Genomic DNA, 15,747 nt, shown 5'->3' on the forward strand with positions numbered 1-15,747 from the left:
GCACACCCAGGGGGTCTTTGCACACCCCAGTTTCAGTCCAAAACGCTGAGCTGGTGCAGCTCCTCACACGGGGCTCCTTCCCCCTCCTGAGGAGGTCCTTGCACGCTCATCCCACACGAGGCTCTGTCCCCCTCACACGGGGCCCCTTGCACACTCGTGTCCTCCTGGGGGGCTCCTTGCACACCCATCTCCCCCCATGGGGCTCTTTGCACGCTCATCCCCTCGCACGAGGCTCCTTCCTGTTCCTCCCGTTGCTCTCCCTGCTCCTCCGTGTCCGTTCCCGGTTTCCCCCCGTGCCCCCCCGTGTCCGTGTCCGTTCCCGGTTTCCCGCCCCGGCGCAGGCGGCAGGCCCGGGCGTACGGGGGGGCGATGGGCGGGGCGGGGGGCGGCGTGTAACGGTACGGGCGGGACGGCTCCAGCTGAGGGGGGACAGCGTGGGGTGGGTGACCAGTACGGACCAGTATGACCCAGTCCCTCCCAGTGGCTCCAGGAGCTGCCCCAGTCCCTCCCAGTCCCCACCCCGTGCTCCCAGTCCCCTCCATTTCCCCAATCCCCCTGTTTCCCAGTCCCTTCCCCAGTTTCCCCAGCCCTCCCAGTCCCATTCCCAGTTCTCCCCCAGTCCCTCTCCCAATGCCCCCCAGTCCCAGTCCCCCCAGTTTCCCATTCTGAGTCCCATCCCCCATTCCCCATTCCCACTCTCCCCAGTCCCCCCCAGTTTCCCATCCCAGTCCCCCCAGTTTCCCATTCCCATTCCCAGTCCATCCCAGTCCATACCTGCAGCAGGTACGTGCAGTCAGGGTTGAAGGTGCTCAGGTCCTGTTCCCAGTTCCCCATTCCCAGTTCCCCATTCCCATTCCCAGTTCCCCATTCCCGTTCCCAGTTTCCCATTCCCAGTTTCCCATCCCAGTCCATCCCAGTTTCCCCAGTCCATACCTGCAGCGGGTACGTGCGGTCGGGGTCGAAGGTGCTCAGGTCCCGTTCCCAGTTCCCCATTCCCGTTCCCAGTTCCCCATTCCCAGTTCCCCATTCCCATTCCCAGTTCCCCATTCCCATTCCCAGTTTCCCATTCCCAGTTCCCCATTCCCATTCCCAGTTTCCCATTCCCGTTCCCAGTTTCCCATTCCCAGTTCCCCATTCCCAGTTCCCCATTCCCAGTTCCCCATTCCCATTCCCAGTTCCCCATTCCATCCCAGTTTCCCCAGTTCATACCTGCAGCGGGTACGTGCGGTCGGGGTCGAAGGCGCTCAGGTCCCGTTCCCAGTTTCCCATTCCCATTCCCAGTTCCCCATTCCCATTCCCAGTTTCCCATCCCAGTCCATCCCAGTTTCCCCAGTCCACACCTGCAGCGGGTACGTGCGGTCGGGGTCGAAGGCGCTCAGGTCCCCGCAGGCCACGAAGGGAACGATGACCCGGGAGGGGCCCGAGAGACGCGACAGGGCCAGACCTGGGACACCAAATGGCATCGGGGGGGACCCCAAATACCATTGGGCACCCCAAATCCCATTGGGGCACCCCAAATAACATTGAGGAGAACCCCAAATACCATTGGGCACCCCAAATATCGTGGGCACCCCAAATCCAAACACAAATGACATTGGGGGGACCCCAAATAACATTTGGTATCTCAAATCCAATCCCAAATGACACTGGGGGCACCCCAAATCCAATGGGCACCCTAAATAACATTGGGGGCACCCCCATTACCATTGGGCACCCCAAATCTGACTGGGACACCCCAAATCGAATGGGCACCCCAAATCCAACCCCAAATACCACTGGGGGTCACCCCAAATCCCATCAAGTATCTAAAATCCAGCCCCAAATCCAACTGGGCACCCTAAATACCGTGGGCACCCCAAATCCCATTGGGGCACCCCAAATCCCATGGGCACCCCAAGTCCAACCCCAAATCCAACCCCCACCCCAAAGGGGGGCATTGGGACACCCCAAATCCTCAGGGATCCCAATTCCCCCCACAAAACAGCTGGGATCCCCAGAGACCCCAAAATCCCCCCAGGGATCCCCAAAATGCTTCCAGGGACCCCCAAAATCCTGTCAGGAACCCCCAAAACGTCCCCAGGGACCCCCAAAATTCCCCCAAGGACTACTCAAAATGTCCCTTGAGACCTCCCAATGACCCCCCAGACACCCCAAAATTCCACCAGGAACCCCCAGAATTCCCCCAGGGACTCTCAGTGACCCCTGGCAATGCCCCCAGTGCTCCCCAGGACCCCCAACTCCCCCAGGGACCCCAAAATCCCCCCAAGGACCCCCACAATGTCCCCAGACACCTCCCAGTGACCCCCAGACACCCCAAAATCCCTCCTGGGACCCCTCAGATGGACTCCAGACACCTCCAGTGCCCCCGAGAGACCCCAAAATCCCCCCAGTGCCCCCCAAAACCTCCACAGGGACCCCCCAAATCCCCCCTGGGACCCCTTAGAATGTCCCCAGACACCTCCCAATGACCCCAGACACCCCAAAATCCCATCAGGGACCCTTAGAACATCCCCAGACAACTCCTAATGACCCCTGAACACCCCAATATGCCATCAAGGACCCCAAAATGTCCCCAGGGACCCCCAAAATCCTGCCAGGGACCCCTCAAAATGTCCCCAGACACCTCCCAGTGCCCCCAGACACCCCAAAATCCCCCCAGGAACCCCCAGAATTCCCACAGAGACCCCTCAGTGACCCCTGGCAATGCCCCCAGTGCTCCTCCAGGACCCCCCCAACTCCCCCAGACACCCCAAAATCCCCCCAAGGACCCCCAGAATGTCCCCAGACACCTCCCATTGACCCCCAGACACCCCAAAATCCCATCAGGGACCCCAAAACCTCCCCAGGGGCCCCCAAAGCCCCCTGGGATCCCTCAGAATGTCCCCAGGCATCTCCCAATGACCCCTGAACACCCCAAAATCCCATCAGGGACCCTTAGAACACCCCCAGACACCTAGTGGCCCCCAGACAACCCAAAATATCCCCGAGACCCCTCAGAATGTCCCCCCAGACACCCCAAAATCCTGCCAGGAACGCCCAAAATCCCATCAGGGATCCCTCAGAATGTCCCCAGACACCTCCCAGTGACCCCTGAACACCCCAAAATCCCCCCTTGGACCCCTCAGATGGACTCCAGACACCTCCAGTGCCCCCCAGAGACCCCAAAATCCCCCCAGTGCCCCCCAAAACCTCCACAGGGACCCCCCAAATCCCCCCTGGGACCCCTCAGATGGACTCCAGACACCTCCCAATGACCCTCAGACACCCCAAAATCCCCCAGGGACCCCTCAGAACATCCCCAGACACCTCCCAGTGACTGCAAGACACCCCAAAATCCCATCACGGACCCCAAAACCTTCCCAGGGACCCCTCAGAATGTCCCCAGACACCTCTCAGTGCCCCCCAGACACCCCAAAATCCCATCAGGGACCCCCAAAATCCCCCCCCCAGACACCTTAGAATGCCCCCAGGCATCTCCCAATGACCCCTGAACACCCCAAAATCCCCCAGGAGCCCCTCAGAACATCCCCAGACACCTGCCAGTGACCCCTGAACACCCTAAAATGCCATCACGGACCCCAAAACCTCCCCAGGAACCCCCAAAATTCCCCGTGGGACCCCTTAGAATATCCCCAGACACCTCCCAGTGACCTCCACACACCCCAAAATCCCATCAGGGAGCCCAAAACCTTCCCAGGGACCCCTCAGAATGTCCCCAGATACCTCTCAGTGACCCCCAGACACCCCAAAATCCCATCAGGGACCCCCTAAATCTCTGCCAGGGACCCCAAAATCCCCCCCAGACACCTTAGAATGCCCCCAGGCATCTCCCAATGACCCCTGAACACCCCAAAATCCCCCAGGAGCCCCTCAGAACATCCCCAGACACCTGCCAGTGACCCCTGAACACCCTAAAATGCCATCACGGACCCCAAAACCTCCCCAGGAACCCCCAAAATTCCCCGTGGGACCCCTTAGAATATCCCCAGACACCTCCCAGTGACCTCCACACACCCCAAAATCCCATCAGGGAGCCCAAAACCTTCCCAGGGACCCCTCAGAATGTCCCCAGATACCTCTCAGTGACCCCCAGACACCCCAAAATCCCATCAGGGACCCCCTAAATCTCTGCCAGGGACCCCAAAATCCCCCCCACACATCTTAGAATGCCCCCAGGCATCTCCCAATGCCCCCCAGACACCCCAAAATCCCATCAGGAATCCCTCAGAATGTCCCCAGACACCTGCCAGTGACCCCTAAACACCCTAAAATGCCATCACAGACCCCAAAACCTCCCCAGGGATCCCCAAAATCCCCCCTGGGACCCCTCAGAACATCCCCAGACAACTCCCAGTGCCCCCCAGGGACCCCAAAATGCCCCCAAAATGCCCCCATGCCCTCACCAGCCTCGGGCTCCAGCAGGGGGTTCTCCATGCTGGGCACGAAGCCCTCGGGGGGGCTGTACCCACGGCACACCACGAACGCCTCTGCCAAAACACGGGGTCAGGGGGGCCCCCCACACTCAGGGGGGGTCCCCAGTCAGATGTGGGGGTCCCCGGGGGTTTGGGGGGGCCCCCACCGATGCTGGAGTTGCGGCTGCTGCGGGGCTTGGCGCAGGTGACGTCGGGGAAGAAGAGGCGCAGCTGCGAGTAGAGCAGGGTCACGTCCTTGCCACGGAAAATCTGGGGGGGCAGCGGGGTCAGCGCCCCCTTTTTGGGGCCACCGAGGGGGGGCAGCACCCCCTTTGTGGGGATGGGGGACTCCAGACCCCCCCTCGTTTTGGGGGGGACTCACCTTGGCCACGAAGGTGCCGCCCTTCTTCAGGACGTGGGTGGTGATGTTCAGGGCCTGGAGGAGGGGAGACCCCAAAAGGGGATTTTGGGGGGAGTTTGGGGGGGTTTGGGGGCTCCCCAGGCAGTTTTGGGGGGGGGTTTGGGGGGTTGAACCCCCACACTTACAGCCAGCAGCAGCTGGGCCTGGATGTACTCGTCGAGGTCGTGCAGCCCCGTTACTGTGGGGGCAGTTTGGGGGTCAGGGGGGTTTTTTTGGGGGGGGGTTGGGGTTTAGGTGCCCCCCCGGGCCCAGCCCCCCCAAACTCACCGTCAGGGGCCCCATCACAGACCACCAGGTCAGCCGGGTGCCCCTCAAAGTGGCGCCGGATCTCCTCGGCTGTGGAGGCCTGGGGGGCAGCAATGGGGGCAGGAAGGGGTTAATGGGGTCTGGGGGGGTTTTTGGGATCTGGGGGGCAGGAAGGGGTTAATGGGGTCTGGAGGGCAGGAGGGGGTTAATGGGGTCTAGGGGGTTAATGAGGTCTGGAGGCCTGGGGGGCACGGGGCGGGGGGGAATGGGGGCAGGAAGGGGTTAATGGGGTCTGGGAGGGGTTATTGGGGTCTGGGGGACATGGGGGCAGGAAGGGGTTAATGGGGTCTGGGTGGTTATTGGGGTCTGGGGGAATGGGGGCAGGAAGGGGTTAATGGGGTCTGGGAGGGGTTATTGGGGTCTGGGGGAATGGGGGCAAGAAGGGGCTAATAGGGTCTGGGGGGTTACTGGGGTCTGGGGGGCATGGGGGATATGAGGACAGGAAGGGGTTAACAGGGTTTGGGGAGCATGGGGGGAATGGGGGCAGGAATGGGGGCAGGAACAGGGTCAGGAATGGAGTCTAGGGGGTTAATGGGGTCTGCGGGGCAGGGGGGGGAATGGGGGTAGGAATGGGGGCAGGAAGGGGTTAATGGGGTCTGGGGGCCTGGGGGGAGTGGGGGCAGGAAAAGGTTAATCGGGTTTGGGGGCATGGGGGAAATGGGGCAGGAAGGGGTTAATAGGGTCTGGGGGGCACAGGGGGAATGGGGGCAGGAATGGGATCTGGGGGGGTTATTGGGGTCTGGGGACCTGGGGGGGAAATGGGGTCAGGAATGGGGGCAAGAATGGGTCTGGGGGTCAGGAATGGGGTCTGTGGGGGTAAATGGGGGCAGGAATGGGGTCTGGGGGGCAGGAATGGGGTCTGTGGGGGTAAGTGGGGGCAGGAATGGGGTCTGGGGGGGTAAATGGGGGGCAGGAATGGGGTCTGGGGAGGGGAAATGGGGTCGGAGGGGCACGGGAGGAAATGGGGTTTGGGTGGGGGGGAAATGGGGTCTGGGGGGGTAACTGAGGTCTGGGGGGGAATTGAGTCTGGGGGGAGAAAAGGGGTTGGGGTCGCTCAGAGGGGGTTTGGGGGGGCTCAGAGGGGTTTGGAGAGGCTCAAAGGGGGGGTTTTGGGGGGCTCAGGGGTTTTTTGGGGGGCTGAGATGGGGGTTTTGGGGGGCTCAGGGGTTTTTTGGGGGGCTGAGATGGGGGTTTTGGGGGGCTCAGGGGGTTTTGGGGGAGGTCCCCACCTTGGTGATGACCTTGATGGAGGGGGGGATATAGGAGAGCTCAGAGGGTTTTGGGGGGCTCAGGGTATTTGGGGGAGCTCAGAGGGGTTCAGAGGGTTTTGGGGGGGCTCAGTGGGTTTTGGGGGGCTCAGGGTATTTGGGGGGGCTCAGAGGGGTTCAGAGGGTTTTGGGGGGGCTCAGTGGGTTTTGGGGGTGTCCACACCTCGCTGATGGCCCCCTGGATGACGGGGCCATGGTGAGGCTCAGGGGGAATTTGGGGGGCTCAAGGTATTTGAGGGGGGCTCAGGGGATTTTGGGGGGTTCAGAGGGCATGGGGGGCTCAGGGTGAATTTGGGGGAAGCTCAGGGGGTTTTGAGGGGCTCAGAAGGTTTGGGGGGGCTCAGGGGCTTTTGGGGGGCTCAGGAGATTTTGGGGGTGTCCACACCTTGGTGATGGCCCCCTGGATGGGGAGCACCATGCGGGGGGGCTCAGGGAGGGGTCAGAGGGTTTTGGGGGGCTCGGGTGGGGTTTTGGGGGTGTCCCCACCTTGGTGATGTCCCCCTGGATCTGCAGCACCCCCGGCAGCGGCGCCATGGCCTGGAGATCCACGGCCACCACCTGGGCTGGGGAGCCCTCGGGGCCCCTGGGGGGGGCAGGGGGGTGGGTACCCTGTGACCCCCCCAGTGACCCCCTCAGTGACCCCCCAAACACCCAGTGACCCCCCCCAGTGACCCCCAAACCCCCAGTAACCCCCCTAGTGACCCCCCCAGTGTCCCCCCATACCCCCAGTGCCCCCCTGGGACCCCCAACCAAACCTCTCTGAGCTCCCTCCAGTTCCAAACTGGGAATCCCAGTCCTCCCAGTTCACCCAGTTGGCAGCACCAGTTCAGTTGGGTCCCAAAGCAGGATTTCCAGTACCCCCAGTGTGGGACTCCCAGTGCTCCCATTCCCAGCCTAAGACCCCCAAACCAGCACTCCCAGACCCTCAGTTTGGGGCTCCCAGTGCCCCCAATATTCCCAGTACTCCCAGTGCCCTCCCAGTGCCCGCAGTGACCCTCACAGTGCCCCCCAGTGCTCCCAGTCCCTCCCAGTCCCACCTGAGGTGCCGGCTCAGCACCTGGCTCCAGCTCCCGGGGGCAGCACAAAGATCCACGGCCCGCTGGACCCCTGGCAGACCAGTTAGACCAGTTAGACCAGTTAGACAGTGATCCCAGACCCCTGGGTGCCCAGTGAGACCAGTTAAACCAGTTAAGATCAGTTACACAGTGATTCCAGACCCCCGGGAGCCCAGTTACACCAGTTACACACCAGTTACACACCGGTTCCTGTAAGTGATCCCAGACCCCTGGGAGCCAGTTAGAACCAGTCACACCAGTGATCCCAGTTACACCAATGCTCCCTGGGACCACCCCCACCAGCTTCCCCCATTCCCCGACCTCCTCCCGTTCTCTCAATTCCCGCAGTGCCTCCCAGTCCCCCAAGTCCCCCCAATCCTCCCATTTCCCCAATCTCCCCCATTCCTCAGTTCCCCCCACTCCCCCAGCTCCCCCCAGTCTCCCCACTCCCCCCCATTCCCCATTTCCCCAGTCCCCCCATTCTCTCAATCCCCCACTCCCCCCCATCCCCCCAGCTCCCCCCATTCCCCCCCCCAAGTCCCTTCATTCCCCCCACTCTCCCCCATTCCTCAGTTCCCCCAGTCCCTCCCAGTCCATCCATTTCCCCAGCTCCCCCCCATTCCCCACTCCCCCAGCTCGCCCCTATTCCCCCCATTCCCGGTTTCTCCATTCCCATCCCCAGTTCCCCCCATTCCCATCCCCAGTCCCCCCGTACCCTTGAGGAGCTGGAATCGCTGCTCCAGCTGCAGCAGTTTGAAGGCGCTGCGGGCTCTCCAGCCGCCCTCCTTGGCCAGCCGGTAATAAATGTCCCGCTTGTCCTTGGAGGAGCGCCCCATGGCACCCCAAAACTGCCAGGGGGACACCCCCAAACTGATGGAGACACCCCATTAACGGGGACACCCCATTAACGGGGACACCCCATTAACGGGGACATCCCATTAACGGGGACACCCTATTGATGGGGGCACCCCGTTGCCAGGGACACCCCATTAACAGAGACATCATTAACAAGGACACCCTATTAATGGGGACACCCCAAACACGGTGACACCATTAACAGGGATACCCTATTAACGGGGAAACCCCAAACACGGGGGGAACCCCTTAACGGGGGTACCCCTTTAACAGGGACACCCCTTTAAGAGAGGGTACCTGTAAATGCAGACACCGTAAACAGGGATACCATAAACGAGGATGCCCATAAACGGGGACACCCCAAAAACGGGGACACATAAACGGGGGTACCCCATTAACAGGGACACCCCATAAACGGGGACATCCCATAACGGAGGAAACTCACAAACGGGGACACCACAAAGGGGGACTGCCCCAGCCCCAGCCGGGGTTATAACACCCCCCACCCGTGGCGCTGTAATCTCCACACAGTTCGTTATTTGTGCGCCCTATTATTTATTTATCGGTTCTGCTGTTTATTTCTTGGCCCTACCCTAAACAAACCGCTGTTTATATGGGGGGGGGCACAAAAAAATGGGGGGATCCAGGGAGATCCTGTGGCTCCCACACGCACGGATTACTGTGTATGCCCAGGGGCTGCTCACACCACTACAAACCCCTCAAACCCCGTTAATTTAAGTCGCGGTAATTTTAAATTAAAGCCTACATTCACCACAAACCCTCACCGGGCCATTGCGCATGCGCCGCACCGGCACCACCGCCCCCTGGCACATCGGCTGCACACGCGCAGCCCCGCCCAGCCCGGCGCGCGCCGCTCCCCCTCCCCCTCACACCTCCCGCCCCCCCCCGCCGCCCCCTCCCGCCCGCCGCCGTACCGGAACGCGCCGGGGAAGGAGCGGGGAGCAGCCGCGGGAGGAAAGAGGAACGAACGCGGCGGGAAGAGGTGAGGGCGGAGCAGCTGCGGCGGCTGAGGCGGGCGGCGGAGGTGAGGCGTGGGGCGCGGGGCGCGTGCGCGCGGCGGGAAGCGTGAGGGGAGGGCACGCGGGGGGATTGGAGGGGAGCTCCTTTTAGCACTGCGCATGCGCGGGGCGGGGCGCGAGTTGTGTGGGGATTTCCCGCCTTTTTCGGTGAGGGGAGGGGGGACTTTACTGCCGTTCTTTCGGTGTGCAGGAGCCGTGACGGGTGGAGGGAGTTCCTTCCTTTTTCTGTGAGGGGAGCGGGGACTTTCTGCCTCTCTGAAGCTGTGCAGGAGTCGTGAGGGGTGCAGGGGTTTCCTCCCTCTTTGCGTGAGGGCTGGACGGGGTTCCTCTCGTTTACCGTGAGGGCTGGAGGGGGTTCCTCCGTTTTTCTGTCAGGGGTGGAGGGGTTTCCTCCCTTTTTCCTTGGGGAGTGGAGGGGTTTTCTCCCCTTTTCCGTGGGGGGACGGGGAGTTTCCCACTCTTTTCCGTGAGGGGTGGTTTCCTCCCTTTTTTCCGTGAGGGATGGAGGGATTTCCTCCCCTTTTCTCCGTGAGTGATGGAAGACTGACTTTCTTACCTTTTTCCGTGAGAGCTGGAAGGGTTTTCTCCCTTTTTTCGTGATTAGGGGTTCGGGAATTTCCCGCTCTTTTTCCATGAGGGGTGGAGGGGTTTTCTCCCTCTTTCCGTGAGGGGATGAAAAGTTTCCTCCCTTTTTTCATGAGGAGAGGAGGGAAGGGTTTTCCTTCCCTTTTCCCTGGGCCAAGGGAGTCTCCCGCCCTTTTTCCATGAGGGGAGAGGATTCTCTCACCAGGCAGAACTGTGATGGGAAGGTTTGGGACGAGTCCCCTCAGGATCTACAGACCCGCCCCACAGGCTGTTACCATGACAGACACACCGGAAAAGCAATGCAGCAATACAAACCCTTTATTTCCCAATATATTGCCCCCAAAAGCCTCCTGCAGGCTGGGGGAGTGGTGGGGGAGGGGGAACACCCCAAAAACAAATGGAGGCGCCCCAGAAACTGAGGTGGGCACCCCAAAACCTGTGAGGGACAAGGGCACCTTTACGCCTGAGGGGGTCTCCCCGGGGGGAAACTGAGGCACGGGCAGTTCAAGGCACTTGCAAAGGCGTTTGAGGGAGGGGCAACCCCTGAGGGACCCCCTGCCCCCCCCCCCCGGGGGGACCCAGGCGTCGGGACCCCTCAATAATTTAAGGCTGGGGGTCCCCCTGTGCGGGGGGAGCTTTGGGGAGGGCTCCGTTGGGGATCTTGGCTTGTTCAGGCACCCTCTGGGGACTCTGCAGGGGGACAAAGTGGGGATTGGTTACACCCCCAGGGACCCCCAAACCCTCTGGGGATCCCCCACCCCCCGGTCTCCCCCCAGTACCCCCCCCCCACAGGGCAGCAGCCCCTTCCCAGTGCTCCCAGTACCCCCCCACAGGGCAGCAGCCCCTTTCCAGTGCTCCCAGTACCCCTCCACAGGGCAGCAATCCCCTCCCAGTGCTCCCAGTACCCCCCCACAGGGCAGCAATCCCCTCCCAGTGCTCCCAGTACCCCCCCACAGGGCAGCAGCCCCTTCCCAGTGCTCCCAGTACGCACCAGTAGGGGCGGCCGTGTGGCCCTGCCGTAGGGGGAAGGTGATGTAGGCGTCGTATCCCAGCAGGATCCCGGCCAGGAGCCCAAACACCTGGGGGTACAGGGGGTCAGAGACCCCTCAAACTCCCCTGTAGCCCCAAACCCCCCTGCACCCCCCAACCAAGCCCCTCCCTACAACCTGACCAGGAGCCCAAAGACTGGGGGGGTCAGCCTGTACCCCCCAAACCCCCCTCACTCTTGCCTAGAGCCCAAGACTGGGGGGGGGCAGGGGGATCAAAGCCCCCCACCCCAGCCTGGAGCCCCAAGACTTGGGGGATCAGAGACCCTCAAACCCCCCCTGCACCCCCCACCCCCTGGTCAGGAGCCCCAACACCAATGGGGGATCAGAGCCCGCCAGGCCAGCCCCCCAAAATCCCCCTCACCCCTCCCGCAATGCCGGCCCCGTTGTGGTGGCTGATGATGACGATGAGGGAGATGATGAGGAAGAGCACGGCCCCGATGACACAGCGTGTGAAATCCTAGGGGCACATATGGGACCCCTCAGAGACCCCCAAACCTTCTGGGGACCCCCCCACCTCCAGGGGTTCCCCTCAGGGACCCCCAGACTCTGGGAACCTCCAATCCCCAGGGACACTCAGCCACTGCAGGAACTCCCAACCCTCCCCACAGCCCCCCAAACCCCTCCAGTGCTCCCCAAACCCCTCCCCAGCCCCCAGTGCCCCCCAAACCCCTGTAATCCCCCCAAAACCCTCCCCAAAGGTCCTCTAATCCCCCCAAACCCCTCCCCAGCCCCCAATGCTCCCCAAACCCCTGTAAAGCCCCCACACCCCTCCCCAAACCCTCTGTAATCCTCCCAATGTCCCCCAAACCCCTCCCCAGCCACCCAGTGCTCTCCAAACCACCTGTAATCCCCCCAAACCCCTCCTCAGCCCCCCCAAACTCCCTGTAACCCCCCCGACCCCCCCCCCCATTGCCCCGGCACTCACGCTCCAGCCCCAGTGCAGCAGCTGCATGCGCTGCGGCAGGCGGCAGCTCCAGGCCAGCAGCACCAGCGCAGCGAACACCAACTCCACCACTGCCAACCCCACATAGCCCGTGCGGGACGCCCCGAAACACACCAGGGTCAGCGCGCACAGCACCTGGGGAGGGGATGGGAGGGAGCTATGGGGGATCCCCCAGAGACCCCATTGTACGGGCACAGCACCTGGGATGGGGATGGGTGGGATCCATAGGGGATCCCCCCACAGCCACAGAGACCCCATTGTACGGGCACAGCACCTGAGGACAGGGATCCATAGGGGATCCCCCCACAGCCACAGAGACATGTACCCTGTTATATACACAGCCCTTATGGGGTGTGTGCTGTGTGCCTTACGGGCCTGGTGTGTGTGCTCCACCCAGGCTCCCTAAGGGAACATAAAGGGTCAGTAGGGACCCTCTGGTGCACTCAGAGACCCCTCAGAGACCCCTATAGCGCTGCATACAGACGCCATGTTTGGCTGCCAGGGAAACGCCTATAGTGGCCCCTATAGAGATCCTGAACATTCTCCTATAGGGCCCTACAGGTTTTGGGCTCTTGCTTAAAGACTCTTACAGCATGTCCTTGATTCTGCTGTGGGGTCACCTATAGACAGCCCCCCTATAGCGCCCCAATAGGCCATTGTGGGGTCACCCTATAAACCCCATACCACCCTCAACAGGCCACTGTGGGGTCACCTATAGACCCACCCCCCCCCAGCGCCCCCGACAGGGCACTGTGGGATCCCCTATGAGACCCCCCCCTCTACCCCCCACAGTGCCCCCAGCAGGCCCCTTGGGGTCACCTATAGAACCCCCCCCCCAATAGCGCCCCCAACGGGCCGCTATGGGATCCCCTATAGGACCCCCCCATCTCTCCCCCATTAGCGCCCCCCAACAGGCCGCTGTGGGATCCCTTATAGAACCCCCCCCGCCCCCTCCCCCATAGCGCCCCCCTGTGGGCCCTCCCCGTTTCCCCCGTGGGTCCCGGCCCCGTCCCCGCGTGGGCGGCGGGACAAGGGCGCCGCTGTGGGAGCGCCGGGGCGGGGCCGTCTCCCAGCAATGGGCACCATGGCAACGGCACAACAACGCCCCCCCACCCGCCCTTCAAGGGGCGATGGCGTGGGTGGGGCCCGCCGGGCTGGGGGCTCTTAAAGGGGCAGAGGTCGGGGTGCCTTAAAGGGGCCGCTCCCGCCGTGACGCGGCCAGCGCCGCCCGGACTGGCGCAATAACGGCTGGCACGGCGGGCCGGGCACCGCCCGAACCCCGCTTGTCCCCGGGCAGGGCTCAGACATCCGGGCTCCCTCCCGCCGTCCCAGCCAGGGCCCCCGGCCCCGCCCTTCTCACCTTCCCTCCCCGCCCCACCCCCCTTTCCCAGGGCGTTGCCCCTCCACGCGCCCGAAACGGCACCGGGAGCGGTGCCTGCGGTGTCCCACGGCACGGGGACACTGCGGGGTATCACCCACCCCCGGGCACCCGGCTCCCGCTCTGCACGTGTCGGCCCCAGCGCTCCGGGAGCGCTCCGGGAGCCGCGCATCCCCCGAGGGGAGCCGGGGTCCCGCTGCCCCCGGAATGGGGATAGAGGTGTCGCGGTACCCCCGATCCCTTCCAAAGCAGGGACCCGGAAAAAACCGCGCTCCCGCCATCCCGCTCCTCCGCCCCCGCACAGAAACGGGGACCCACGTGTCGGGGTGTCCCCGGGCCCCCCAAAACGGGGATCCAGGTATCCTGCTGCCTCTCCCCCCCCCCCAAAACCGGTGATCCCAGACATCCTGCCCCGCCCCAAACCGGGACTCACGGATCCCCCTGCCCCACGGATGAGCGCCCAGGCGTGTCCCCCGCGCCCCAAAGAACCGGGCACCGAGTCACCGTGCCCCTCCGAGCAGGGACCGCGGCATCCCGGCCCACCCCCGCTCCCAGCAGGACCCAGACGTGTCCCGGTGTGTCCCCCCCGCCCCCTCGGTGCCCACTCCGCTGGATCCCCCACCCCCTGTGCCCCACCCCGGTGCCCCAGCCCGGTGCCCCCCGTGTCTCACGATCTCGCCGATGAGCACCAGCCCCTTGCGGGTGCGGCTGAAGGCGAGGCAGGTGGCGGGGCAGCTCTGGGCCCCGCTGGACTCCATGGCGGGACCGGGCGGCACCGAGCGGGCGGTGGCAGCGGGACGGGACGGGGGGGGCGGGGGGGCCCCAGGGAGCTGGCACGGCGCGGGGGCGGAGCCTGGCGGCGCGCGCCGGCACGCCATTGGCCGGCGGGGCGCGGGTGGGCGGGGCCTGGCGGCGGGGGAAACCCCTATTAGGGATGAACGTGGAGGGAGCTCCGGGGGCGGGGCCTTGGGGGTCGACGCGCGCCGTCACGTGACCGGGCGGGGCGGGGGAACCCCCGGGTGGGGGTCCCGGGGGGCGGGGCCTGGAGCGCGGCACCGCCTGCGATGATTGGGTCGGGGGTCCCGGGGGGAGGGGCCATGGGGGCGGGGCTTAGAGCGGGGAACCCCCTGCGCGTGGCGGTAGGCGGGGCTTGGCGCGAGGTGGCGGGAAGGGGATCCCGAGGGGCGGGGCTTGGAGGGGGCAGGGCCGGGGAGGGGTCTCGGCATTGGGGGGGTGTTGGGGGTCTCTGAGGAGCTTTGGGAGACCTGGGAAAGCCTTTGGGGGTCCCTGGGGAGGGTCTGGGGGGATGCAGAGGGTCCTGGGGAGGGCTGTGCGCCTTTTGGGGTCCCCAGCGCGGTTTGGGGGTCCCCAGGGCCGTTTCCCGGCGCCGCTCTCGGTTTTGGGGTGACTCAGCGGATGTGGGCAGCGCCCCGCCCGCCGGATGCGGGAAGGGAACGAACGGGGGGGTCCTTGTGGGAAACGGGAGCCACCAGGGGGGTCCCCACCTTTATTGAGCACCCCCGAAATGGGGAGGGGGACAACACCTCCGTGCGACCCCCGGAACGCGTGGGAGGGGGGGGCATTGCATAGCTCGAAGGGCGCCCCCGCCAAATCGAGGGGCACCAGAATGACCCCAAAGCACCAAAAAATGGGGTGCGGGCGGGGGCGAACGTCGCTGCGCCGTCACCTTCCGTGTGCGGGGGGGTTTAGGGGTGCAGCCCCCCCACGAGGCAGAAGCAGGGCTCCCCCCGCGGGGAGCTGCCCACGCACAGCCGCAGCACCCCCCGCGCCGGCGGGGCTGGGGGCGACCCTGGGGGGGACAGACAGACAGACAGGGGAGGGGACGTCACTGCCGTGGGGGCGGGGCAGGGACCCCCCACACCCCCACGCCCACCCCAGAGCCTGGCAGGGGCTGGGGGCTCGGGGCTGTACCACTGTTCTGGTGGGGGGGGGATCAATGGGGTGTGTTACTGAGTTTGGAGGGGCTCTGGGCTGTACCACTCTGCCGGTGAGGGGGGCACTGGGTATCTTACTGATTTTGGGGGACAATGGGCTGTACCACCTGAGTGGGGGAGGGCACTGGGATACACCGGTGTGTTTGGGGGGACAGTGGGCTGTACCACTGTTCTGGTGGGGGGGGCATTGGGGTGTCTTACTGAGTTTGGGGGCACTGGGTTGTACCACCTGACTGGAGGGGGACTGGGATACACCACTGTGGTTGGGGGCTGTGGGCTGTACCATTGTGCTGGCAGGGGGGTGATTTATCCAGCTGTGATTTGGGGGGGTCCCTGGATGTCCCGGTGCCTTGGGGGGGTCTCTGGGGTGTCCCTTACTTCCATTCCCGCCCTGTCCCGGTGACTCTGGGGGTCCCACCCTGTCCCCACCATACGGGGGGGTCCCGCGGGTATTTTGGGGGTCCGGGGGGGGGGTCTCAC

General features: G+C 64.1%; 4 protein-coding genes across 4 annotated transcripts in view; 1 reads left to right on the plus strand and 3 right to left on the minus strand.

Annotated features, from left to right (window-relative positions):
• On the minus strand, positions 1 to 9,323 carry FTSJ1 (FtsJ RNA 2'-O-methyltransferase 1). Its single transcript, XM_058822277.1, has 11 exons — positions 9,253 to 9,323; positions 8,178 to 8,332; positions 7,445 to 7,514; positions 6,894 to 6,990; positions 5,101 to 5,179; positions 4,959 to 5,011; positions 4,795 to 4,848; positions 4,580 to 4,682; positions 4,404 to 4,487; positions 1,341 to 1,444; positions 1 to 419 (listed from the first exon to the last, which is right to left on the minus strand). The coding sequence occupies exons 2-11, from the start codon at positions 8,296 to 8,298 to the stop codon at positions 33 to 35; spliced, it is 1,152 nt and encodes a 383-aa protein (XP_058678260.1). The 5' UTR covers positions 8,299 to 8,332; positions 9,253 to 9,323; the 3' UTR covers positions 1 to 32.
• Positions 9,218 to 15,747, plus strand: part of GPKOW (G-patch domain and KOW motifs) — a 21,918-nt gene continuing 15,388 nt past the window's right edge. The window contains exon 1 of the mRNA XM_058822276.1: positions 9,218 to 9,362. The gene's annotated coding sequence lies outside the window, so the exon portion shown is untranslated. The remainder of the gene's footprint in view (positions 9,363 to 15,747) is intronic.
• PLP2 (proteolipid protein 2) lies at positions 10,265 to 14,093 on the minus strand. The gene is made up of 5 exons (XM_058822279.1): positions 13,984 to 14,093; positions 11,917 to 12,069; positions 11,353 to 11,448; positions 10,934 to 11,021; positions 10,265 to 10,632 (listed from the first exon to the last, which is right to left on the minus strand). The coding sequence occupies exons 1-5, from the start codon at positions 14,068 to 14,070 to the stop codon at positions 10,613 to 10,615; spliced, it is 444 nt and encodes a 147-aa protein (XP_058678262.1). The 5' UTR covers positions 14,071 to 14,093; the 3' UTR covers positions 10,265 to 10,612.
• The window catches only part of MAGIX (MAGI family member, X-linked), a 5,999-nt gene continuing 5,136 nt past the window's right edge, over positions 14,885 to 15,747 (minus strand). Inside the window, exon 9 of the mRNA XM_058822292.1 lies at positions 14,885 to 15,122. Coding sequence (XP_058678275.1) covers positions 15,019 to 15,122 — 104 coding nt within the window. The 3' untranslated portion in view covers positions 14,885 to 15,018. The remainder of the gene's footprint in view (positions 15,123 to 15,747) is intronic.

Source organism: Ammospiza caudacuta, chromosome 32 (genome assembly GCF_027887145.1).
Source record: "Ammospiza caudacuta isolate bAmmCau1 chromosome 32, bAmmCau1.pri, whole genome shotgun sequence".
Lineage (NCBI taxonomy): Eukaryota > Metazoa > Chordata > Aves > Passeriformes > Passerellidae > Ammospiza > Ammospiza caudacuta.

Excerpts from the sequence above, each read along its gene's own strand:
- FTSJ1 (XM_058822277.1), bottom strand. The coding sequence starts at position 8,298 with ATGGGGCGCTCCTCCAAGGACAAGCGGGACATTTATTACCGGCTGGCC. Across the intron at positions 4,849-4,958 it reads AGGCCCAGCTGCTGCTGGCT|GCCCTGAACATCACCACCCA; the intron begins GTAAGTGTGGGG and ends CCCCTCCTCCAG. Across the intron at positions 420-1,340 it reads ACCGCACGTACCCGCTGCAG|CTGGAGCCGTCCCGCCCGTA; the intron begins GTGTGGACTGGG and ends GTCCCCCCTCAG.
- PLP2 (XM_058822279.1), bottom strand. The coding sequence starts at position 14,070 with ATGGAGTCCAGCGGGGCCCAGAGCTGCCCCGCCACCTGCCTCGCCTTC. Across the intron at positions 11,449-11,916 it reads TGCTGCACTGGGGCTGGAGC|GATTTCACACGCTGTGTCAT; the intron begins GTGAGTGCCGGG and ends ATGTGCCCCTAG. Across the intron at positions 11,022-11,352 it reads GGGCCGGCATTGCGGGAGGG|GTGTTTGGGCTCCTGGCCGG; the intron begins GTGAGGGGGATT and ends CTGTACCCCCAG.